The sequence below is a fragment of the Gambusia affinis genome, linkage group LG02 (assembly GCF_019740435.1).
Source record: "Gambusia affinis linkage group LG02, SWU_Gaff_1.0, whole genome shotgun sequence".
In the NCBI taxonomy this organism is placed as follows: domain Eukaryota; kingdom Metazoa; phylum Chordata; class Actinopteri; order Cyprinodontiformes; family Poeciliidae; genus Gambusia; species Gambusia affinis.
In genome coordinates this window covers 3,531,193-3,557,854 of record NC_057869.1, presented here as the reverse complement: position 1 = coordinate 3,557,854, position 26,662 = coordinate 3,531,193, and the positions used below count along the sequence as shown (strand labels likewise).

General features: G+C 37.8%; 1 protein-coding gene across 5 annotated transcripts in view; it reads right to left on the bottom strand.

The window, feature by feature from the left end:
• The window catches only part of mpped2a (metallophosphoesterase domain containing 2a), a 112,816-nt gene that overhangs the window by 56,972 nt on the left and 29,182 nt on the right, over nucleotides 1-26,662 (bottom strand). For 2 of the 5 annotated variants that reach the window (XM_044133811.1, XM_044133834.1), the window contains exons 1-2: nucleotides 10,564-10,662; nucleotides 9,258-9,545 (exon numbers count right to left, since the gene is read on the bottom strand). In XM_044133811.1, the coding sequence (XP_043989746.1) occupies nucleotides 9,258-9,370 (113 nt within the window). In that variant the 5' untranslated portion in view covers nucleotides 9,371-9,545; nucleotides 10,564-10,662. Of the gene's footprint in view, nucleotides 1-9,257; nucleotides 9,546-10,563; nucleotides 10,663-12,119; nucleotides 12,706-26,662 lie in introns of those variants that run through there. The other 3 variants (XM_044133827.1, XM_044133801.1, XM_044133819.1) reach the window with 3 other exon arrangements.

The window sequence follows — 26,662 nt, the reverse complement described above, 5'->3', positions numbered from 1 at the left end:
TAAAAAAGTTTAAAGTGTCGGAATAATTTCCATGCCCATTATAATTATTTATCAAAGCATAGTGCTGTCTGATGCATTTAGGGACCAAATACAGTAGTGGGACGTTTCAGTTTCAGATGTACCAATATACTTTCTACACTTACAATTCTAATACAGATATCTGAGGTTTAGTATCGGCCAATACCAATCCGATACTCGTTTGTTTATGTTAAATAGTTGTATTTATGCACCACTAATTTATAGCAAACATGGCTTAAAAAGTATCTTTGATGAAACAGTTGGAGATGCAATGGCAACATAATATCAGGGAATCTGAGGTCTGGTGTCTCTTTTTTTAGCACTTCCTGTCTCTAATTGTTTACACGGCAATAATTTCATCCAATAAAACCACAAGTCATAAATAAAGAATCAAAAGACGTTGGGCGCTTTCTTTCTCTGAAGTCCAAGGAACAGTGGAGACGATGAGACTGCTGGCACCACCCGTCGACACTGTTAACATTAGCCTAGCCACGGCTAGGTGTGACAGAGTACTAGCTAGCTAGCATAGATGTTAGCACATATTAAGACCAACCTTTTGTGTATGACGCTACATTCATGCCACTAACCTGAGCTTGCAGTGAGACCAATGTGAGCGCAAACATCTGTGGATAAAGAATAATGTGAGACGGACCAGAGTTTGCGTTTTTGGTCCGATTCACATCTTCCCAAATGAAACAGACTTCCTAACAACAAACTGGAGTTCAATAAAAGTGGACTAAACAGGGCTGGTGTGAACGCACTTTATGTTTCTTCTGACTTATTGAATGAAAGAAAGAGCAATTTGGAAAAGCTGATGCAGCTGAATATTACATTCAACACAACTCAACCAACAAAATGCTGAGTAAATGAAAACACTGCAGAAAGATCCCTTTGGGATTACATTTATCCACACATCTCAGAACTAAGTAAATCATCAATTTTAATGGACAAGTATAAAAGAAAATGAGAATCTACAGAAAAACGTTTAACAAGTGTTAGAGTCTTGAAAAAGCCATCTGTCAGGCCAAACTAAACATGCTTTAAGCTGCACAAATAAAGACTTGTCATGTGGAGAAGTTACAGGCTCAGAACGCTGTGCTTCTGTTACACGTTTGAGGAGGAAGTGACATCATCAGGGACCTGTGCCTCGCCACGCCGTGCCAGGTTCAAGAGGCTCAGAGGGACAAAAATCTCAAAGACATCAAAAGAACTTAATCTTTCATGAAAAAAAAATAACAACCCCCACCCCCAAAAAAAACAGGTCCTGCGTTGCCTCAAACACCACTTAACCCACAACATCACCATCAGCTCCATCATCGCAGACCTGCCAGACTCCAGCAGCAGGTCAGAGGGTGGAGAGGGAACTTAATCAAGGGTTCTCCAGTTACAAAATCCCCTCCGCTCCTGCCGACAAGCAGCGGCAGGCCAACAGAAACAAAATAAAAGCTACAAAACCAGAGAGCTAAAAACGGGCTTATGGTGATTAATTGGATGCTTCTTTTAATGGTTTATTTATCCTCAGTCCAGAAATGTCCTCAAAAGTGAAAGCAAGAGCACATTGTGGCTAATATTCATGGGTTGGTACTGTCCAATTGGTTTGGTGGGCACAAAACTATTGCAATGGAGGATGAACTTGAAAGAAGTACAACTGTTTATATCGATCTGGTTTTCATTTCTGTTGATGTTTTAAATGTATATTTACAAATATATATTACAATAATACATTCAGCTCGAGATGAAGGCAACCTTACATTTATGACAAGATTTAAAAGAAAACTTATTTTACCAACTTTAAAAAAAATCTGAATTCAGTGCAGAATATCACAATCCATGTTTGACTTCTCTAATTTCTGCAGTTTTCAAATAGGATCCCATTTAATACATTAGTACCAAAAATAGTGTAGAGATTACTTGCATTTCTATTAGGGCTTAAACAATTAATCAAATTAATCGATTACTGAAATTTAAAACTAAGTTAGCAATTGATTAATCATTAAATGGAGTATACAAACTCAAAAAAAATTGCACTATATGTTTGTTTTTTTAAACCATGAAGCTTTTTTGACAGAGAGCTATAATGTTGACTAACATGCAGTTCCTAAATATGGATTGTGAGATTTTGATCAAATTATTTTTGTATGGCAGAAATTCAAAGGATAGAAAAATTTATTAATGGAGAGCTAATTTTTATTTTATTTTTCAGTAACTGTGTTCAAAATCCATCCAATACTTTGTGACAAGAACGACGGCACATCAAAATACCCTAAAGGAGCAGAGAGATGAAAATGAACGGGATGCCGGCCGGTATCATCGTCAAATGATGCATAATCATGAGCTCCACATTTATATTCAGAGGGAAGGAATAACTAATAGAGTATCTGAAATAAAGTGAGAGAGAATCTGGATATTTTAGAGAAGATTGTGCAGATCTGTAAAGTAAAATAACAGTTTTGTGTTCAGGTTAATTGGATTCAAAGGGCTAAACTTTGGACATGGATGGTTTTGGGAGTCAGATTTCTCTGTTTATATGCAACTGGGGATTCTGTGTAAATAAATAAAAGCACTGGATGTTTGGGCTGTGGTATACAGTGGCCACAGAAGAAAAGTCCCATGTCTGCTTCTGACCAGAACCAAGTTTAGTCCACTGCTCCTCCAAAAATGCACAGACAAGAAACAAGCAGGCTAAAAGTTAGAGTTGGTAGTTTTTAGACCAAAAGGCGGCTCGTTATCGATACCATCTAGATTTAAGAAACACCCCATGCAACTGCAGGACGAAAGAAGATTACACAAAACTAAACCATCTTTTTGACATTTATATTTTATGCTAAATACTAAATTATTAGAACATAAATCATCATATGGTTATTCTTAAGCAGCATCCTCTTCTTTGATTGCAGAATATTATATAAAGAAAATATCAACCTGTTCCTTTGAGTAACCAAAAAATACAAGTTTACATGATTTGACATCACTAGTAGATCCACATGTGAAGCGTAGTTCTAGATTTAGCCAAATGGTCCCTCCTGCAAATAACCTGATGACAGAACAAAGTTCCCACTTGAACAAAATCACTTTAATCTGGAAATTTAAGACTTCATCTTAATGCAATTAAAATGATTTTGCATGAAGAAATTTAACTGCAAAACATCCAAGCATAATCCAACTGGTTTCACTTGATTAATTATATGTTATTTAATATCTGGATCGCTTATTCTGAAATGAAGAGCTTTTAAAATAGAAAGGTTTACATTTCCACTTAATTGAAGGTAGAAGGTCTTTTACTTTAGGCAAAAGTAAAGTAGATCAGTAAAAGATAAATTAAGGCCCTTTGGAAGGTCATATTAGGCTCTCTTTTTATAATAAGAGATGTTTAAAGAATTAATTACAGCACAATAAATCAACAAGGTAATTGACCATGAACATAATCATTAGCAGCTAGCTGGACTATTAGGATTAAATCCATGGAGGAAATCCCTTGAGAACAAAGCCAGAGGAAATTAAACGCTTGCTTGAAATGTTTATTCTCACAAAACACCAGAATAGTTTGCTGTAAACATTTTTGGGACATTTCTTTTTTTAATCCGAGCTCTCCGACTGCATCTCGGCCAAATCCGGCTCGATTAGATCCCCAACTGGAAGCATATGTTCCAAGTTACTGAGCGTTTCATTTCACAAGACGACGACACAAAGGAGAGGGAACAAAAATACAGACGGCGCGGAAAAATAAACTGACAAACAGGGCCAGACTGGGTCGTCCCATGCTCTGAAGAAAACCCGCTCTGACTTCAGGGTCACGTTCCGCAGCATTAGCGTCCATCTGCGGCTGTCTGTGAAAATGCACGGCTGCCTACGTGCTCCACATGCGTGCTTTCGCCACACAAAAGGCACCGCTGTACCCCCTTTTTGGAGAAATCTCAATATTTCTGTCTGAGAGGGAAGGGAAAACATTCGACGTGGGATTAAATTTCCAAAAAGAAAAAAAAAAAAAGGCAAAAATGTCTTTCATTTTCTGTCAGAGAATCTCGCGTTTTATTTCCCCCCTGAATGCGGCGAACGAGGGAGAGGAACGACTCGGATCATTATCCGGGAAATCTAAACAAGCCTTTGCTTTCCTCGAACAGAGCTCTTATTCTATAAGCACTTGAACATGGAGGGGGGGATGGGCTCGGAGACACGTGTGTCTCTGTGTGTGTGTGTGTGTGTGTGTGTGTGTGTGTGTCATCGCAGGGCTCCTAGGTTGAGTCAAAGAATGACAGGGTAAAACACTGCAGGCTCTGTGGAACCCAGGAAACAGCCTAATGTATTTATCCAAACACATATCTGCTGAGAGGCCCCTCCACTTCCACACAACCCCCCCATCGACACACACTTCACCTCCGAACACAACGAACGAGGAATAAAAAAATTCAACAGGACTGCACAAAAAGCAAAGGAATCAATTTATATTTTTTTAAAATCCCAATATTTTTCCACGAAAGCGGAAATGTAAAGGTTTCACTAATCCAATGCCTGCAGATTTGCAGCTTAATGCATCAAAAAGAAGCAATAAGAAGAGCTCCGGTTTACGGCGTAAACCTCAAGGCAGCATCACCTTCAATCTGCCTTTGTGTGCTGCAGCGAAAATAAACTGTCTGCAGATGACGCTGCATTTTTTAAAGAAACGCTTTAAGCATTTTCTTTGTAGAAGTCCCAAAAATAAATCTGCACAGGCTTTAAAAGATGAACAACCAACTTAGTCAAAATGCACAATCATCGGCAAAATTTGTTTCTTCTTTACTGGCTTTGCTTTGATTTACACGCTGCCTTTCCTTTAATTGTAAAATTACACAAATTGAAATTCCGGGGAAAAAAATCCGCCTAACGGAAACACGTCAATTTAGAAAAGTTTTTGAAACACTTTTCACATCAGATGCGTCATGTGATCAACAACCAGATGTTACTACTGGCAGAAATGACAAAGAACATGACAGGAAGTGGTTAGAGGATGACGGTACCGCATGTTTTTAATGACTTGTGAACAAACTGGTTCATGCGTAATTTTATTTGTGTTTTTTTATTTAATGGAAACAGAATTGCAAAATTGTGTTTCTTTGAGATCATCAACAAAGTTTTGCGCACATTTGATTTTTATGATCGAGTTTTTGGTAGAAAGTAGTGCTGAAACGATTCCTCGAGTGATTTGAGTGCGTCAATTATTAAAATTCCTTGAGGAAAATGTACCTGCCTCGAAGCTTCGTTAAATGATATTTCATTACTTAGCGCACCGTGTTCCGGCCGGGTTATTACTTGCGTTGCACAGAGCTCTCACTTCCGCCTGAGTTGTTGATCCAAGCTAAGTGTTAGCAGCATAATGTCCAGTTTTCAAGTTCGGCCTTGGGGATTTTATTGATTGATGTCTGGGTCTTTGTCGTTTTTTGGGGGGACCAATAAGTATCCTTAAAATGACTGGAGTGATGTTTAGAGTGCGGCCATCTTTTCTCCTCCCAGAGCTGCTGCCTGGTGGCCGGTTCAGAGCAAACAGCGGGGAAGAGCTGCAGGTGAGCGGATAGACTGAACACTGCGGGCAGCTGCGCATTAGATAATTAACGTAAGTGTAGCTTTACGGACGAACCGGAAAATATATTTCATATCATCCAGGTCTCAACAAATGGGTGGCGGAGCTCATCGTAGCGGCACATAGCTGGTAGATGAGTTTCTGTGTGTGACGAACGAAGGTGTTAAATCCCGTCGTTGACATAAACACAAAAGCTATAAATGTCTGGGCAAGGTGAGAGTCCATCTATTAAACTGACTGAGGATGAATGCATAAACTAAAAGCTGGAGTATAGACATTTCCTATTAGAGTATTTGTGTGCCTGCCTCTTTATTATTGAATTGAATATAAATTCAGATTTTTGTCTGACTTTTCTTCAGTCAGGAAAAAGTTGATAATTGTTACGAGTTAATTTTCTAAACTGCAGAAAGGTAATTGCTAGGGAAACTCAAATGTGAAAAACTGGACTGATGTCGACATACAATAGCAATACTGTAGTTATGTTACATTAACCAATGTTTTACTTTATCTATTTTTATCCGATTACGCGGTTAATCGTGAGAATAATTGATAGATTACTCGATTGCTAAAATATTTGTTTACAACAGCCCTAGTAGAAAGAGAGAAAAGACAAAAAACAATTATGCAAAATGAAATTATTGAGCTTCTTTTAATTTATTCTACAATTAATTGATTTCTTGCTTATTGCAACAGGCGTTAAATTTATAATCTATGCATAAAGCGACCAAAACTTTATGGTCTTTTCCTATGCAAAATAGGAAAGATGCAAAATGACCAGCACTCCTTATCATAAACTTTAATTGAACTTGAAAATCTGAGCAGACGCTGCATAGCAACCAGACCCATCTTGCTGTTTACACCAAAACAAACTATAAAACAATCAAAACAGTGAAATTTCAGCAAAGATTACATTTCTTAGAGTTCATATTACAGCACAGGCACTTTGTTACTTTTGTTTTATCTAAAATAGAAAACCCAAAGGTGCCCACCTTCATATTAAATCCTGAGGCCTGGTTGACATAACAGAGCTTGAAAGGGTTATGTTTGTCTCTTTCTCCACATTCGACACTCACTGTGCTGGCAGCAAAAGTCTGCAGCTGAGGAATTCCCAAAACAACACAGTGCTACATTTGTGCAAGCTTCCGAACGCCAAGAGAAGGTAAGGCTCCAATTTAGCCGTTTACATAATTCCATCTCCCTAAAATAATCCTGTTTACAAGAACAGAGTGAATGGTGGGAACCATAAGAACCAAAAGAACAATGCTTAAAAAAACTGAAACTGTAGAAAACAGTTGAAACTTGTGGCCAGGCGCTGTGACTGCCAAAAGTGAAGCTGTGCAGCTGGTCGATCTTTCAGCTCTGAAGTCTGCTGAGAGCTCATCATCCAACCCTGATTCAGTCCAAATTTATTTAAGAATCTAAACCTTCACTCAACAGGCTTTAAATCTGTTCAGATGCATTGTTTCTGCACCCTGAACAATTAAACTTTAACTTATTTCCGCCACAAAAATTACAAGCATTCTTTTGTAGATGAAGGGCTGCTAACCACTAAACCACCACAGAAGCTTTTAGAACATGCTGGAAGCAAAATACATTTTAATTGTGTGGTCAGACTTTAGTTATCTTTAATTGAGCTGCAGCTAACAATTATTCTAATGTGCAAATTTTTTTTTGTCTGATTAATTGATTAATCTTCAGAAAATTGACAGAATTTGAACCAGGTGAAGCTAAAAATGCTATTTGAATAGTTCTAGGAAGAAAACATTTACAGACCAAGAACATTTTTTTCATCTTAAATCCAAAATGTCTAAATTTTTTGTACAGTTTTGGCTTAATTACAGCTCTCTGTATGCTGTTTTTTCAGGACTTTTTGTCTGTGTATGCCAGGTAACAATTAACCAATTACTAAATTAGTTAATGATTATTTGAATAATCAATTATTCATGATTATGTTCATTAATCTTTTCATCCTTAATTTTTTTTTATATACCCACTTTACATTGTACTGGAATTAGCTGATCTTTTCTGCACTACTTCCTGAAACCATCAAAGTTCAATAAAACTTAAAATGCCACAAAAACGCTTGGCTGAACACAAAAGGTCAAACAGCTGAAAAACGGGTTGGTTTTAAGATAAAAACCGCTCTGATGTGTGTAAATGCAGAGGGTTAACAGGTTGCATCGCAGCCACCCGCTAATGAGAAGCCCAACTTTCCCACATCCGACCAACGCAACTGATACGGTAAATATGTGCATCTTAATGACAACCAGGCAAAAACTGTGGCGATGCATAGGCAGAAGAAAGGTAGAATACAGAAAAGCTTTGGCTCGTATCGGCAACAAATCACCTTTCTTTAAAAGTCAGATAAGACTGAAGGAGTCCAACAGGTTTTTCCAAGTCAGAACTCCTGATTTTTCTAGACTTGATCTCAAACTTTTCTTTTTTTCCAGAAACTTCTCACACTCTGGATTTCTACTGTTTCCAGGTTGTACATCTGGAAAGACCAGAGACAACTGGACGGACAAATGGAAGAATAACTCAAACATTTCAATCAAACTCCATACTGTTCCAGACTTTTGTTTAAAACATTAGAAAACAAACAACTGACAACTTTAAAGTTTATAATCAGAGCTTCTCTCTCTGAGCTTCTGTTAAATTTACTTTACATCATCCTGGTTGGACTCCTGTTTGAGTTCATTCTGTCCACATGTTTTTATTTTAGGGCTGCAACTAATGATTGGTTTAGTAATGGATTACTCTATCAATTGTTGTGACGATTAATCTGATATTTAAAAAAAGTTCATTAAGCTTTTCTTGTGCAGCATTAAAAATGCATTTAATAATCCAAATTAAGAAAAAGTTGCTTTTTTTAAATAAGAAAATTATTTTATTGCCTAAAATGCAACAAAGGCATTTCTTTACTGAACACTTGACCATTTGTGGCAAAGGATGCATCGGCATGTGAAAAGTTCATAATTTTACGCATGACTTAAAATCAATACAGTTTAGATCTAGTATGTTAAATATTTAATTATTATTTATTTTTTTTTTTTATTATTTTATAGAATTTGAATAACGACAAAATAATTTTGGGAAGAACATATTTATAGGCTATGAAGTTTTTTTTTCATTTTAAATGCAGAATATTTCTATTTTTTGTACAGTTTTGGCTTATTTACTGCTCTGAGTATGTTGGGCTTTCATCAAATTGTATTTTTAGAGTTTGTTTATTCCAGTTAACCATTAATCAAATACTAAATTAATTGATGATTATTTCAATAATCGATTAAAAGCTAATTAAAGATCACAGAAGTACGTCTTCTAAGTGATTCTTTGCTTTTGCTAAGTAAGAGGAAAGAGGCGCAGAAAAGTTTTTTTTAGCATCTCTTATTTCCATAATCGATTAATCACGATTAATCGTTCCAGCCTTGAGTGTATTAGTCCATTTACAGGAAATATTTTGTCACAAAATGCTTGCAACACATGACCACTTCATGCAACAGGGAAACTAAGGATCAGAGAAGTAAGTTTTATAATTCCTTTTTTGTCTTTGCAGAGAGGAAATTAGTAAATAATCGATTAATCACAATTGTTTCAGTTTATTTTTGTATTTGTCTGAACCTGCGGGTGTGCTAGACATCCGACAAAAGTTTCCAACTTGCATAATAAATGCTTGTGCACTTACATGTGGACATGTGGAGGTTGGAAGCGGCTCTGGTTGATGTTGTAATGTGTGAAGGCCTGCGTGGGGTTGGAGCTGTACTCGTCCACCGTGATGGTCACTTTGCCATGAGCCATCCTTCCGCCGTTTGGACATGAGACGCCGTTCGTTCACCGGGATTCAGCAACGAGCCGTGCGGCGGTCATCCTTCGGAGCCGCTCGGTAAGCCCAGGAAGTCTCCCAGCAGCAGGAGCGGCAACGGGGCCGGCTGTGGCTTCCCGGCCGATCGACTCGACCAACACACGCTGCAGACTGCAGACAAGAACAGAGCAACGCATCAGCTGCTGTGGACAGGGCATGCATCCCAGACAAAAACATGTTAAGTTCAGGGATTCAGACTAAAAAAAACATCAAAATATTTTCTACAAAAGGTCCTAAAAAGATGAGATTGTCCAGGAATGTTAGCAATATTAAGCTAAAGGTTTTCTTTTTAGGGCAAAAAAGAGAAGAAAAATTACTACAGATGTAATCACAAATGCACAAGGATATTTAATTTAAAATATCTAAAAACAGAAATATCAATATTCAGCAGATTCACACATGAAACAGGCTGATTTCTGCACACAACAAAAACAAAAGTGATTCCAATCCCAGAACTGATAGATCAATCAATCAATCAATCATGCATCAACTTCTCAGAGTAAAAGCTACACTAAAATGTTAAATTCAGAAATTCAGAGATAAATGCTAAAGTAAAAATTTGGAGACTAAAAAGGCACAAAACAATTCCAGCATTTTCATACAAAAGATAAGATTATACAGGAATGTTAACAAAATTAAGCTAAATGTTCTTCAATACCTTTACAGCTGTATCAAAAGCTGCAAAATTTTAAATTCAATGATTCAGAGATAAACAATAAGTCAAGGCTGGGAGCTTAAAACAAACATTTTGAAAAAGCTCAACATTTTCTACAAAAGCTCCTAAATAGATGAGGTTACACAGAAATGTCATCAAAATTAAGCCAAAACTTTTATCACAATTAGAAAACAATAACTACTCTAGATGCAATCTCAAATTCAGAGGTCTATTAAATTGAAGATAGCTAAAAAAAAAAAGAACAATGCATTCATTAATCTTCAGCAAATCCACGTGTGAAACAGGTTGATTTCTGCACCAACTGAAACAAAAGTGACTCCAATTCCAAACTGATGCAATCAAAATCAATCAATCAGGAGAGACCTATTATTCTCTTTATAGTTTTATTTAGAAATAAATTTGTTTAAAAGCTGTAAAATGTTGCAGGACAAGATAAAGAGCGACGTCTCTCACCCGGCTGTCCTGCAGCGCCTCCTTTCACTCTGACCTTCCTAACTGTGGCAACGTGGCTACCGTGGGTGTTTTATACCAGACATCCTCATGCTCCCACACCTCAAAGGGTAAAAAAGTGAAAAAAATAAAAATCTGCCTTTTTCTCCCCCCATAAGACTTAAATCAAAAGGATGCAGTGAATAAGATGAAGCAAACTGCCGTATTTTTATTTTAAAAAATCATGGATTTATGTTTTCTGGGTCAGCCGGATGCTGCTTCCTATGATGCATGTAGTTAATTTTAGAATGAGGAAAACACATTTATTCAGATTGGCATAATAAAACCCATACATAGAAGTCGTTTAAATAGAAACATTACAGCATGTGAATCAAGAACTGTGCTTCTAAGATTGATTTAGCTTCAAAGGAAAGCTATAAATTTCACCAAGGCGATTACTTCCCTCAACCCTTGGGGGCAACTTTATGTTTCTAACTGTGTACACTGGACTTGAATAGCAAATAATCACAAATTTTCTGATTTTTTCATCTCTTAAAGGCCAGATTTAGCATTTAAGGTCAATTTTTTGAGAGTATTATCTGAGCTTTAAGTACTAAAAACTGTCAGGAACATTGATTTATATTTTCTGTCAATTTGCATAGATGAAACTGCAGATGAAAAAAATATACATAATTTTTATTTAATTGGTTGAAAGTAGATTAATGCAAATACATGCTAATTGGATTTCATCTGAGCATGTCTGGGAATGTCAAAAACTCTGATTCTAGTTTAAAATTTCAGGATACGTAAAAAAATACAATTTAAAATTATTAAAGAAGGGATGCATACTGCCTAGTTTAAAGGGCAAATGGAAAGTATGTAAAAGGAAAAAAAATTAAACTGGACATTTTCTCCACTATTTTTATCAACACAACCAAAGTTAGAGATATACAAGAAATAATTAACCTTGGCGGGTTAAAATATGATGCAAAAGCTGCACTGTAGTAGATAAATTAATGTTATGCTTATATAATTTTCTAATTTTTTTTTTCAGTATGCAGCGTGTCTCTCTGTAGTGTCCATGCTCGTCTGTCCCTCTCTACCTTATGGCTACAGTAGCAGCAGCAGCAGCGACTAGCTCTGTAGCTTAGCCTGCTAAATTGTATTATTATGCATGCTGAAACTGGAGCTTCTTTCTGGCAGCACAATAAACAGAGAGCCTGGCAGCTAACTTCCCACTCCGGTAAGCAGAAGGAAGCGGCGGAGGGGGGCAGGAGGCGAATAAAATTCACCCATTTCACCATGCAGACACGGCGTGAGCTATACTACACAGCCGCTTGCAGCATGCAAAGAAAGAAAGAAAACTCCGTTCCCCCTTGAACTCTGTTCCGTGAATAATATTAATAAATAATAAATTTAAAATAACCCAGAGGTGGTGAGTGTCAAAGCGCCGCCTCGGTAACCTCTGGCTCCTTCCTCGTAAATGACAAGCCACCTTTAAACCGACGGCTTTGTGTCAGGAATTCCTCCCCTCCCTCCCCGTCTCTGCCTCAGCGGCAGAGGCTGAAAGGTTGCGCTACCTTCGGGCTGGAGGTTTCTCCGTTTCCCCCTCCTCTCTGGGTGTTCCAGCCGGCCGGAGAACGAGAGTCGGGTCGGAAAGGGTCGCCCTCTACACGGTGGAAGAAGAAGAAGAAGAAGCGGCGGTTGAAGAAGCAGCAGAAGAAGAAGAAGCAACGGAGGGACTCGGGTCCATGCGGCGGAGACTCCTGCGCGCAGCGCGAGGCGCGACCGTTGGTGTTGGGGGAGGCTGGGCCGGGGGCAGGAACCTTCGACCCGGCGGGACCTCGGCTGGCTCTGGTGGAAAGAACCCAGACCGGGAGGAGAGCGAGCGGTAGCGAGCCGGAGCGGAGGGCGAGAGACACTGACAGTTAGCGAGGGAGAGAGAGAGTGAGCAGCCGCGGTGTGTCGGAGGGGGAGCCGGAGTGCAGTGAGTCGGAGCTGCCACTGGGGTCAGAGAGCAGGAGCGAGCACAACATCTCCCCTACCCCATAACCCACCGGCCGCGCGCCTTTACCGGCGGGCACACGCACAGCGAGGGGGGAGAGGGGTGAGAGGGAAAGCACTAAGTGTTGCCGCGTTCTGCCTCTGCTGCGTTCACTTGCCATCGAAAATCACACTTCCTACATCCATTAGAGGCCATAAATGACTGTCCAAACACAGGTGCATCTCGGTACCATTGAAAAATCACTTAAATGTTCATTTATTTCACGAATTCAAACACAAAAACTTAAAGTTTTTCAGTAGGTTTAATACTCAGGCTAAGGAAAAGAGTTACAGTAACTGAAAAAAAAACAGGATGCAAAAATTGCACACAAGTAAGAGTAGCATCCAAAAAATTGATAAAGAGTAAAAAGTATTTGGTAAAAAGCATACTGAATTATCAGTTTATTTCAATAAAAAATAAAAACTGCAGGTGTGTGTGTGTCTGGTGCATTTTTGGTTAAAACATTTTAGTTTTTTATTTAGGTTTTGAATTAAGTTTTATGAAATCATATCTAGCAGGAGAAATAAAGATTCTTGCAGGGGTCCCCAAAGTCGGTTCTCGAAGGTGCGGCATCCTGCATGTTTCAGTTCTCTCCCTGGTGGCACCAACAACCTTTTCAGCATGTCAATGTTCTTCTGAGGCCTTCTAACGAGCCATCATTTGATCCAGGAGCGTTAAACCAGGGAAAGAACTAAAACATGCAGCAGGTCGGCCCTCCAGGACCGACTTTGGGGACACCTGATAGAGTCATGAAGCACAGCAAAGTACTCTGATCTGTGAAATCACTTCTAAATAGTAACTTCCTACCCTGGCTCAGGAAAGAAATTAAAACTTTTAGTCTGACTTTGGTCAGGATGAATTAGCCCTCACATTGCACAGGTGTTTGTTGAATTCAGCTCAGAACGATGAATTTTACTCCACCTTTCAAAGTGTTTGTGGAAAAACCAGCAGCAGAGACACAGTCTTACCATGTATTTTTGTCATTTCTAGAGCAAATATCTAAGTAGACACAAAATAAGACAAAATTAACTTAAAAGTAACTTTTCAGCAAAAATCTGTTTACTTTGAGTCAATAATTTATTAATATTGATGAAAAAGTTCTAGACAGCCATTTTTCCTATTATTTATTTCCTTAAGATGTATTGATGTAAAAGTGCATTAAAAAAAGGCATTTTTTCACTTAAAACATGGGAAATATCTTGGTATCAGTGAAATAATCTGGGAGTGGGACTAGTACTTTTATTTAAATCAAAATAAAGAAATTGCTGACTGAAAGCAAGCTCACATGTGTTGCTGAAAAGTAACCTGTAAGTTAGTTTTGTTTTTTCAAGTGTGATAAGATATTTTCACTAGAACCTAGTGAAAATAGATTCTGGTAAGGTTTTGTGTTTTTGAAGTTTACATCTATTTTTCATCCCAATGTTGTTTTTATATTAAAATCCTCCAACCAAAAACCAGTTGGTCACTCGCCATCGCCTCTGCAAGAGTCAAAACATCATCAGATTTGGAAAGTTACCACAAACTAAAGAACTGATGACACCAAAAACATGGAGCTCCTAAAAGATGTTCTGTTTTATGTGTCTGCTTTATATTATTATGCTTTGTTTTCAACATAACTCACATTGATTACTGCGCATTTGAGGTGGAATACTTCCTGTTAGGATTACAGATGTGTGGGAAACTGGAGCTGAAGTGAACGCAGTGGTGTAAAATAATCCATGATAGGAAGACTGCGCGGCCCCTTTGGGTTTACATCTAAACAATGCTAATTAGTACCTGTGGGAATCAATCCCGCAACCTGAAATGAGGCAACACAGTTTCCAAACTGGGTGAAATCAGCAACTTGCTGACTGGGTATAAAAACAGCATTTTGGTTGTTTTTTATGAAATGTTTGCCTTTAATTTCTTTCTGACTATTAAATGTACTGATTTTAGAACTTTATTTTAAAGTGTTTACATTTGTTTTGTTGTTGTTTTTCATAAAATCATTAGTAAAAATGTTTTGATTTCAGTTTTATTTTTTTTTAAGTCAACTATTTTAGTTTCACCAATCTGAGTTCTGCAAGTCACCATCTTATGACGGACTGAATTCAAGAACATCTCATATTTTGCTAAATTTCTGTGTAGAAAATCATTTATTGCTTTCCTTCACGGTTCTTGATCATATTAAACTCCATTAATATTTGTGCTTTAATAGGCTAACAGGTGTGAAGACCATCGCATCATACGAGTCATGTATGTCATGTAGGAAGATGATGGTGCAGCATGATTTTTAATGACTTATTGCATGAACAAACTTATTCACATGTGATTTTTATTGCATTGCTTCTTTAATGGGAACGTCACAATTGCAAAATAGTGTCTTTTCAACATTAAGGGAATATTGGCAAAGTTTTGTGCACATTTGCATTGGAAACGGACTTTCAATCAGTTTGAAATTTAAGCATGTGGATTATTTCTACCAGCTCAATAGCTTTGTTTTTATTACAAATGTGCTCAAGACTTTGTTAATATTCCCCTAAAGGTGAAAAAAACACAATTTTGCAACTGCAGTATTTACATTAGGTAAGAAATGTAATTAAAATCACACGTTCCTGTGATATGTCATAAAAAAAACATGCAGCGCCATCATTCTCCTACTACTTCCTGTCTTCTTCTTCGTCTTTTCCGCCAGTGGTAACATCTGGTTGTTGACCACATGACTTGTGTGTCATCCAAGTAAAAATCTTTTCAGTGTTTTTATATTATTATTACTTTTAATTGATGTGTTTTCATTAAATTTAATCTGCGCTGTTTTAAGGTTAATGGAAATGCAGCTACTGAGTTCAGTCAGGTAAAAATTGCAGCTGCTTCAATTTTTACTTGACTGGCTGCTGTAGTTACTTTCCAACAATGACCACATGAAACCCAATGGAGTAAAAGCACATTTCCTGTAGAAGGTAAATGATATTTCTAAAACGCCTCCCTTCACAGAGTTCAAAAGTATTTCAAATCATTCAATAGGAGAAGGCAATAATTTGTCAGGGCCAAGGCTGTACCTTTTTAATGTACTGATGGGATTTTTGATGAGAAAAGGCGGTGTGGGACGATCCATAACGGACGCGTCTGATCTACATTTACATGTCAGCCATTTGGAGCAGAGCTGCCTTTTTCTAATTTAACTGACATGCTTCAATTTCCTCCTGCCCATCTGCACGTCCCCCACCACAACAACCCTGCAAGTCATTTCCATTTGACTTTTCTCTTATCTGCACAAAGAAAAAAAAGCGTTTCCATCTCGTAGCCGGCGGGTGTTAATGTGAAAGCGGGGTTTAAATTTTATGTGGCAGGGCCACATTTAAACATTTGACCAGCGCTTGTTCGCCAGGCTGTGGATAGAAAACTGATGATAGATACGGGACCAAATGTCACTGAAGAAATGGCTTTTGCCATGAATGTTTTATTCAACCCTGCGTCGCACTGATCACATTTATACAATAGAAAATGTAAATGTTATGCACCGCGCTCAGAAACTCTATATATTTTATGACCTTCCACAAAGGAGGGTGAAATGATTTTCAATCTAAATATGTGTAAAAAAAAATGGCGCACATGTTTAATGGGAGAGAAAGAAAAGGAGAGTGCGGCTCCTTCTGGAGACAGAGGGTGATATTCACTTAACCTGGCGGCTGCGGGGGTTCACCGGCTCCATCCTGAACACATTTATATCCGATGCCCGTCGGGAAACAAACGGAGCTTTCTCTGTGTCTGAAGCTACCTTCACACAGAAGTTCTAGATCCTCAATTCCGATTTCTTTAGCCCCCTGAAACCGGATTTTACAGTTAATACTAGTAAACTCGAGCGCAACGAAACTTCTGTGTTAACGGCTAACGCCCCCAAAGCTAGCCGCATGCGCAGAAGAAGAAGAACGTTGACGTCACACAGCAGCGCTCTGTAAGTAATAATTGATGGTTATAAATATGTTGTTTGGATTCTTCTTTTATCCCACTAATAAAACGAAACGTTTTTCTATTATCAATCTAATTTTATTAGTCGCCAAATATCATACACATAAGTCTAAATTCTCAAATCAGAAACCTCGCTTTTCAGGAATTCAAACAATATATTAGATCTCTCCAGTATTCATGAAAAAGAAAAGCCATTAAGACAACGGATATGTGCTCTCACTTTAGTATCTTTCTGAGTTAACTTTTTATTTATTTGCTTTTCGATTTGTTTGTGCTTGCTATATAACACCCTGGCATTACTGTCTTGTCTGTTTTGTTACTCATTTGTGTTGTTAATTTTGCTGTTTTGTAAACCCCTTTATTATCAATAAAGAAAAAAAGTAATAAAGGATGGAGCCGTTTATGGATTGGTTTTAAAATGTATTCAGCAATAAGAAGCAATAGAAACGTTACAAGATCATAAAAACACAAAGGAAGCTGATAAAAAGATAGCACAACTAATAGCAATGGCTTTTTGTTTAGAATTGACTGCAAATAGAAAAGTCTGTTGGGATCAGTGACGTGCGGTCAGGGGAGGCAGGTGAGGCAGTGCCTCACCAGCCATCATGGAAAGAAAGAAAATATATAATCATAAAGTAATTTAAATTGTTATATTCATCCGGTGGTTTGTACTAAAAAATATTTATTTTTCATGTAGCTTCACCAATTTCGATTTTTATTTGTTCAAAATCGCTGAATTTTCTTATTTTCCCATTCAAATGCTTGGAAGCGATGCCGGTGAGGCAGCAGCGAGCTCTGCCTCACCTTGGATTGCGCAACCCCTGGCTCTGCGCTGGCTGCTAAGCGGAGAGAGCATGTTGCTGTACGGCGTCAATAAAATGGTTTAAACAAATTTAATATGTGAACTTATTTCCAATAATTTAGCTTATGTATATAATGTACAGTGCTTTTTGTCATCAACTGTGTTTGTGTAACGTGTTTCGTGTAATGAGCAATTATAAACGGCAGAGAACAGGTTCGAGGTGAGGCAGGCAGTTCTCTTGCCTCATGGCAGGGGGCGCTCAAGATCCCAGACGTTTGTCTTGTTCACTCCTCAACTGCCGAGTAAGTGACAGCGAGCTAGGCTAAACGATTCGGGAAGCAAGTCAAGTGCAGCGATAGATTATAATAGAGATAGTGATTTTTTTCCTCTCGCTTTTTCCGACTTTCGACATGGATGACTACATTACAACACTAAAAAAGTTTTCTCAAGTGGACTTTCAATCGAAGCAGGAGATAATATGTGTGTTTTGTGAGCTACAGTTTGTATGTGTAAGGATGCAGAAGTGAAACATAACCTGTAAACTGCTGTCAATCTATGCATCTATTTGCAAATCTGATTCTGATGACGTCAGTGCCTCACCAGCTATGAACCTCACCGCACGTCACTGGTTGGGATTCATAGCAGTAAGTAGGAGCTGCTGCATTCAGCGGCATTTCCATTGACCATTGCAAAATAACTCTACGAAAATAAATGTTCTTCATGGAAGCACGCCAATTTTGGGGAAGAAAAAAAAGTTTTATGATTTTAAACTAAAACCTTTGTGTTAGGATGAGGTGGGTATTTTTAGCTGTATCAAAATTGGTTTATTTTTGCAAAACTGAAATGGAAGCACGTCACACAAGCCAAGTGATCAACGACCTGTTGCCACTGGCGCAAACCAGGAAGAAGATGATGACAACAGGTAGTTGGAGGATGGTGGCGGCCATGTTTTTTAATCTATTGAGTGGACAAATGTATTAATGTATAAGTGACTTTAATTGTGTTTCTTATTTGATGGAAACACCAAAATTCCAAAATTGTGTTTCTTGTGACATTATTGGAATATTGACAAAATTTTGTGCCCATTTGTAATGGAAACACAGGTAGCAACAGACATCTTTAATAATAATTTTCATAAATTGTTTACCTCCTGTTTCATCTCATCTGGCTTCTTCTGGTGCAGAATCATGATCCATGTTTCACAAAATGTGACTGTTCAGACTGCAGGCACTTTGAAAACAATCGGATTCGAAACTGCATTAGTTCCACATAAGGAAATGGCACAGATCAGATTTTTGGGGGGTTAAACAAATATGAATTGTGTCGTTCAGATTGCTGTGAAAAAGGTTGCATGTGGAGAGAAAAAAGCTGATTTTGGTTGCATTCGCCTGCTGTGTGAATGTATCTTGAGAGTCCCATCCTTACACAAATAGGGTCTGTTTGTTTTTTAAATGTTAATGTCATTCAGATTTATGGGAGGCAGAGAGGTGGAGGCTGAGCTGGATACTGTTTATGCCGGGACGATACACACAAACACAAGCAAAAACTGTTTGCCTCTGAGCTTCAGCTGCTGCTGTAGGCATGAAAAGTGTGGAGTACATCCAAGGAGTTTCTCTGATTTTGAACCTGAATATTTTTAACAACTCGGATCTAGATGTGCTTTCATGCGATGGCCAGGAAGAGGAGAGGTTAGGCAGAAGAAAAGCTCTCTGGCATTAATTCTCCTCCCGTTCTCCTGCTGGGTAATGATGGACTCGGTAATATGCAGGCTCACTTTCTATGCCAAAGGCTAGACGAAGCCGGCCGGAGTCCGTCTCTTTCTGCTAAACGGTAAAAATAAAACAATCCCTTCACTTTCCCATGAGATGAGGCTTCACCCGCAACCCTTCAGCAAAATCTGTGCTTCTTAGCTTCCTCTCTCTCTCTTTCTGTGTGTGTTTCAGCATTTCTCGCCATTTTCCAACACATACTATGTTGTGAGGACCCACTGCTTCTTCTGGGGCACAAAGCCCAATAAGAACACTGCACAACCCAAAATCTTACCAAGTATTTTTGTCTAGTTTCTTGTGAAAATATCTTAGTACACTTGAAATAAGACAAACTAACTTACAGGTAACATTTCAGCAAGATATAAGAGCTTGTTTTAAGTCAACAACTCCTTAATATTGATTAAAAAAAAGTTCTAGTTCCACTGGTAGATTATTTAACTTAAAATAAGACATTTTTCCAACATTATAAGTTGAATAATCTGCTGATGAAACTACTACATTTCAACTAGAAATTAGAGAACTAACTGAAAATACCAGGGAAGAATTTGTGTTTTTGCAGTGTGTGTATAAGTTATGTAGCAGTTTTAAAACTTGTTTTCATTTTATGTTTAATGCATAATTTTACATCAAGTAAACATGGCTGTGTCTAGTGCTTTTTGACCAATTTTAAGGAATTATTGACTTAAAACAAACTCTTATATCTTGCTGAAAAGTTACCTAGTTTGTCTTATTGCAAGAGTACTCAGATGTTTTCAGTAGAAACTAGACAAAAATACACAGTAAAATCTTGTGTTTTTGCAGTTTTAACGTGTGAATGGAGTTTAGGATAAGAGTTAGGCTCTAGAAATGAATTAAAAATGAATGGAAGTCAATGCAAAGTCCTTGTGAAGATAGAAAGACATGCTTTCATGTGTGTGTGTGTGTGTGTGTGTGTGTGTGTGTGTGTGTTTAGCAGTCAGTGGTGTATAAATTAAGGGGAACACTAAGTCTGCCGTCCATGTAGAGTGACTGTGTGTATTAAATCACGTTAATTGATTAGGCAGAGTTCACAGAAGGACGACTGCGGAGCTGCACTTGGTCCTGTTAGAGTAGTTCATGCTCCGCTACGGAGATGACATTAGCACCTACACTCTCAATTAATCCACGACGGGGTAATTGTCTTCATCACCTGCTTGCTTGGACTTTCAGGTGCAGCTGAAAGAGACTGGGGGGAAAATGGCGTCCATGGAAGAGTTACAATCTGAAAAGACAAAAGCATCTTTTTGATTCCCAGGAAGTTTAGGAAAACATTCCTTACAAGAAGGTGTGTTTTACATTATAATTGATGTAAAACTAACAAGAAAAAGCTTTATATTGGCAGTGAAACATGGTGGTGGCAGTGTGGTGCTCTGGGGCGTATTTGCTGCTCCTGGACCTGGATAACGTCTTGCAACTAATCAAACTCTCTTTCAGAAAGTTCTCAAGAAGAAATGAAGCTCCTTAGTTACGCAGCAGAACAAGGAACCAAAGTGCACCAGCCAGTCCACCTCCTGTTATGCTGCCATGAACAGTTTAGGTCTGTGGCCTATACAAAACATGTTAATTACACTTTTTTACACAAAATCGGTTTTAGATGAGATTTCAGTTCTGCTTATTTTGAGCTGTTTTAGGGCGTCTTATCACTTTAAATCCAAATAAGCTGCTGCTGGCCACGCCCCCCTACTCAATGTTTACCTTCACACATGAAAATGGCTGCAAACAGATGCAACTAGACAACCGTACATCTTTGAAAAGCACAAGTGGAGCCTCCTGCATATCAACAATAATGCAGCAAGTGGTTTCTGGATGGTAAGACAACAACAAAACACTTCTCTTTTCCAGAAGCCATTGTACGGTGCGTACAGCGGTAAAACCAGCTGACCATATGGAGCTCAGCTTGTGTTGCTAGGTAACGGCCCAGTGCCTGCTGATTTTTAACATTACATCCAGAAGGTTTTTGAAATGGCTTATTTTCCAGACACCAACAAACATTCACTTATTGCTGGATATTTTTCTTAAGTGCTCAGAGTGGTGATTAGAAGCAGTTGAGACCCAAATGGAAATAGAAAAACATGGAAAATGGGAGATTACAGATTTCATAATACAGCTTTTATTATGAAATCAAACATGAATACATAATTAGGACTGTAAATACTTATTATTTTAGAACTCGATTCTGTCAATTAATCGATCAGCCACATAAAAACAATGGGACATTCAACAGATTTTTCATTTAATTACTTCAGTCTTACGTATTCAATAATTTGATTATTTATTTAAATAAATAATTAAATTCTTTTTTTATATAAGAAAAACTGTTTATTGCCTAAAATACAACATGGCATTCCTTTAGTAAATCCAAACCAGGCAAAACTAAAACTGAAATCTGTGGAGTTTTGGCTGAAATATTTTCATACAAAAAGATGTTTTTATCTTAAATGTAACACGTTTATACTTTTTGTAAAGTCCTGGCTTAATTACTGTTCTGTACAATCTTGTTCGCGATTAATTGATTACTAACTTAGTTGACGGTTATTGCAACAATCGATTACTCCGATTAATTTTTTTAGCACTATAAATATGCAGTGAAACAAATGTAAGTTAGATTAAGAAGCTGTTTCTTTAGCTCTGTCCTTCTAGTGCTTGTTTCTGAAAATCAGTGAGAGTGGAAGGAGGAAATCGCAGTTGGATGAAAGGAAGTCATCAGGTCAGATGGAGAAAGCTGAACTTGCAAACACAGAGACTCACCCAGAAAAACAGAGCGACAGAACAAGGGCAGAGACATCGGATCAAAGACGATGAGCTCAACAAGCTGGAGAGACGGAGGAGGAGAAGGAGGAGGAGACGGAGCAGTGGAGCGACCAGGGAAGCAAAAATATGGATGAGCAGATGAAATGGATCAGACTAAAGGAACAATCCACACTAAAATATTTAGATGCATACATTGGTTCAGTTTGAGTAAATTACTAATTACTCAGTTTCTGGGCACCATAATGTGGAACAAACTTCCAGAAAACTGCAAAACAGCTGAAACACTGATATCCTTTAAATGACGACTGAAAGCCCACCTGTTTAGAGATGCTTTTAAAACATAATAAATGGAACATTGACCAACATATTTCATGTGTAATGAGGATTTTGGTGATGTCACTCATAAAAATGTAAAGTTTTTTTACTAGTTTCTCAATTGTTGACTGAATGGTGCTTTTTAAAACTTTTTAATTTTTTAATTTTTATGATGTAGAGCACTTTGAACTGTCCTATCGCTGAGATAGAAACAAACTCAATCGATTGACTAATTGAAGAGTTTTTTCTTCCTGTATTTTGCTCACAATTCATCGCTGCATGTGACGTTTTTATTCAAATCGTGGGAATATAGCAACGTTCAACGAGCAAACTGAATCTGTTGCGAAAAAAACTGTTATGGAAATAATTTTTGTTTCACTCTATTGAACATCCATGCATACTTTAAAATTTTGGTTTGTTGTTAACAAGTCATAACAAAACACATTTGAACTGCCAAATATCTCCTGTAGTGTCTTTGGAAAGCCAAAATATCTAAACTGTACATTTAAAATCAATCGCTTCTTGTAGTTGTATTATTATTATTAGTGGTACAAATGCTAAAACAGGAACCAGTGCCGCCATTTTGGATTTTGCAGTTATGACGCAGAGGAGCAAGTCTTTCCAACTCATCATTCACGAAATTAGTTAACAATTATTTGAATAAGTGCTTAATTCCAATTAATCGTGATTACTCTGATTAATCGTTTCAGCCTGATTGTGTTTAACTACTAAGTTAGTTGACAATTTCAGTAATAAATTACTTAAGATTAATCAAGATAAATCCGATAAATCATGTCAGTCAGATGAGTTTTAGTCAATTTATAGTTAACGAATATTTCAAAAAATCAACAGCAATTACAATAAACCTGGTTAATTGTTTCAGCCTGGTGTTTGTTAGTCTAATTATAGTTCACAATTACTTAATTAATTAATTAATTACAATTAATCACAATAGATTGTTTCAGCCTGATATGTTTTAGTTTATTAATAGTAGCCGATTATTTCAGTAATCAATTAACTACGATTAATCATTTCTTCCCAAATGTTTTATTGGAAATGTTTTGCTTCAAAATGCAACATGACAATTTCTTAAAAATTTGGCAAAGTACAGATCAGAGAAGCATGTCTTCTGTCTCACTTTGCTTTTTCTAATTAAGAGGAAAGAGACACCTAAAGCAAATTTTGCATCTCTGCAAAATACTTCAGTATTTTCTCGTCAGCAATCATCTGAGTCTGATTTGTTGTTTCAAACCTCATCAGCGTTTGGTGCTTTGACTTATACAAGCTCCTACATCTTCTTATGGGATGTGTGTGTGGGCGTGTGTGTGTGTGCGTGTGTGTGACTGGTGCAGTAGTCTGGGATGCGTTTCATTGTCCTGCTCCCTGCTGTTAAAGTTGATGGGGTTTCCCACTGAGATCGTGTGAAATGATCCTGGCGAGTTATTTGTGTGTGAGACGGAGAGTCTGACTTGGTGTGTCGTCGCTGCCGCTGTGTGTTGCACGCGTGCGTTTTCGTGAGGTAGGAAGCAACTGATTGAAAGCCCAGGCGATGAGGACTCATGCTGCGGCTCTTATTTTATCTCACAACTGCTTCAAAACCCATTTGATTGTTGCTGTGTGACTCGATTCAATGTCTGTCAATTTTTCTGCACTCTCCTACAGGTCAGATATCCCTCTCATCTACCCTGTAGAGCAGGGGCGGAAAACTCATTTTCATTTGGGGCAACATCAAGGTTGTGAACGTACGGAAGGGCATTAGTGCCAAGGAGAACAATTAATCTTAGAATTTTCACTTTAATCTCAAAATTTTGACTTTTTTCTCAAAATTTTGACTTTACATTTACAATTGTGAGGTTAAAATTGTAAAAAAAAAAAAAAAAAAAAAATTATAATAATAATTAAAGTCAGAATTCTGAAACTAAAGTCAGAATTTTGAGATTAAATCCTCAAAAGTTTGAAAACCTGAATTCTTAGATTACAGTTACAATTCTGAGTAAAGTCAGAATTGTAAGATTAAAGTCAAACCCGTATGAAACCCTCAAAATGGGCTGAAATTTTGTGTTTTTTAGAGGAATTTGAAGCTGTCTGTGCAACAGGAGGAATGAGGAGTCTTTCAACAGATGGTATGGCCCCCACTGAGGTCTGATCTCACCATCCTGGAGTCAGTCTGGGATTACACTGAGAGACAGAAACAAACCAGACAGCCTAAACGGCTGCAGCGGCTCAGCTCTCTAAGCTCCCTCTCATACCGCAGTGATCTCACTTGATTTGGGAAGGAAGGGCCTTATTTCATATTCCTGAAACACACATGGCAACAAAAAGAAACACTGGGCAAACTGGTGCGCATTAATGATTTATATGCACTAGAAGCACATGAGGAGTTAAAGAGCGGATGACGGAGCCAGTTTGAAAGAAACCAAAGGGATCATTACCACAGAAACAAAATGACTTTTATAGAGACAAAACTGCAGACCACCAGGCGCTCTTGGTATCTTTTGAACTGGTTGTGGTTTCAAAAACGTTCTACACTTTTTCTGAAAGTCACAGATATTTATGCACAAATATATTTTGTCCGCTTTATAAAAGGGGCCTATTCACTATTTGCAGGTTTTTATTCTTCCATTTTCTAGAAGCAGCCCCAAACCTGAAAAAAACAAAACCCAGCAGATTTTTGGCAATAAGATAAGGTTCTTTTGGTGTCTGTAAAATGATCCATTTAAAAAAGAAAAACACTGCACCGTTACCTAGCAACCCCAGCAGAGTCCAACCCTGTTACCTAGCAACACCAGTGGAGTTCCAGAACATTTGGTCACCTGATTTAATTCACTGTACAATGGCTGCTGAATAAAAACAAGCGTTTTGTTGTTCACTTACCATCCAGAAACCATTTGCTGCGTTCCTGTTGGTTGTGCAGGAGCCTCCACTTCTACTTTTCAAAGATGAATAGTTTTATAATTGCACATTTGTTTGCAGACATTTTCACGTACGAGTGTAAACATTGAGTTGGAGGGGGGTAGCCAGCAGCAGCTTATTTGAATTTAAAGTGACAGGATACCCTAAATCAGTTCAAAATAGGCAGAACTGAGCCGACTACAATGGAAATGTTTCTGTGTTGTATGTGAAACAATCTGCCAGTGGAACTGGCACTGTTTTGTATCAATATTAAGGGATTATTAATTAAAACAGGCTAATTTAGCTTGTAGAAACATTACTTGTAAGTTATTCCAAGTCTACTAAGAAACTTGCACTAGAAATTAGAACAAAAATACTTTGCAAGATTTGATGTTTTTGCAGTGTGTGGGCTTTAACCAAATCAGTTGTTTTGTTGTTTGTTTAATATACACTTCAATATTGTGTGCTTCTTTTTCACACAGTTTAGAAATAAAAAAAAACATAAATGTTATTAAATTGGGTTTTCTAATTAAATTGAGTTCTTTAATGGAACTTGTTAAAAGCAGAAATACATTTTTTGCATTTCATGTCAGTACATCTCAAGGAAGAAAATAAACGGAAACATGGCCTTTTCTAGAACTTTTTCATCAATATTAAGGAATTATTGACCTAAATCAAGCACCTATATGTTAAAAGTGACTTGTAAGTTAGTAGACCTGAATTAAAACCAAAGTAAGATATAAACTAGACCAAAAATACTTTAGTGAGAGATTTTCCTTCAGTTAATTTTCTTCTGGTTTGTACTTTGTGTAACTTGATGTCTGTTTTGAGATGCTGGTTAAATAGACCCTGTGTGTCTGTGGAGGGAAGCGGATGGTGTTTTCATTAGGCTGGACGTCTTTCTGGGCGTTTCGTAGAGTGGATTGGCTGCAGAAGGAAGCAGGAGTTTCGAGCGGAGAGTCGGTGAATTCATGTTTTATCTTCTGTCACGGAGCTTTCAGTGCCCAGCGCCGCCTTTCGCTGATTTACTGCCACGCTGCCGCCGCACTGAGGGACTTCTGGGCTTGTGTGTGAAACTGCAGCAGCGAGTGTGAGAGCATAAAGTATGCATGGTGAAAAAATTACCTCCTGAAATATTCAATTTAATTCAAATATTTCCCGCTATTACCAATTCAGATTTGCAAAATGTAATTTTAGCCATGAAGTGAAGTCATGATACACTCAAGGACTTTAAAGTGATTTTATGCTAACCTCAATGTCAGAAACTTGTCTTCTGTTTCATAACGGTGCATTTCAGTTATTGTACGATTAATGAGTTTCAACCAATCTTTTATTACAGTGAAGGACAGAGGGACAGACTGTAGCAATGATGTCACCCAGACAGAAAAATGCTACATGGCAAATAATAGGAAAGCTACAAGGACGCAGTGACAGAGCCGCAGTGGTTTTACTGGGATTAGCCCTCAAATAAAACTAACTCTGATGGAACAGAGGGGGAGGTTTGGGTCAGGGTTTTATGAAATGTTCATTTTTCTATTTAAGCTTTCTGCCTCTAACGCTTCGGCTGCACAATATAGTTCACAA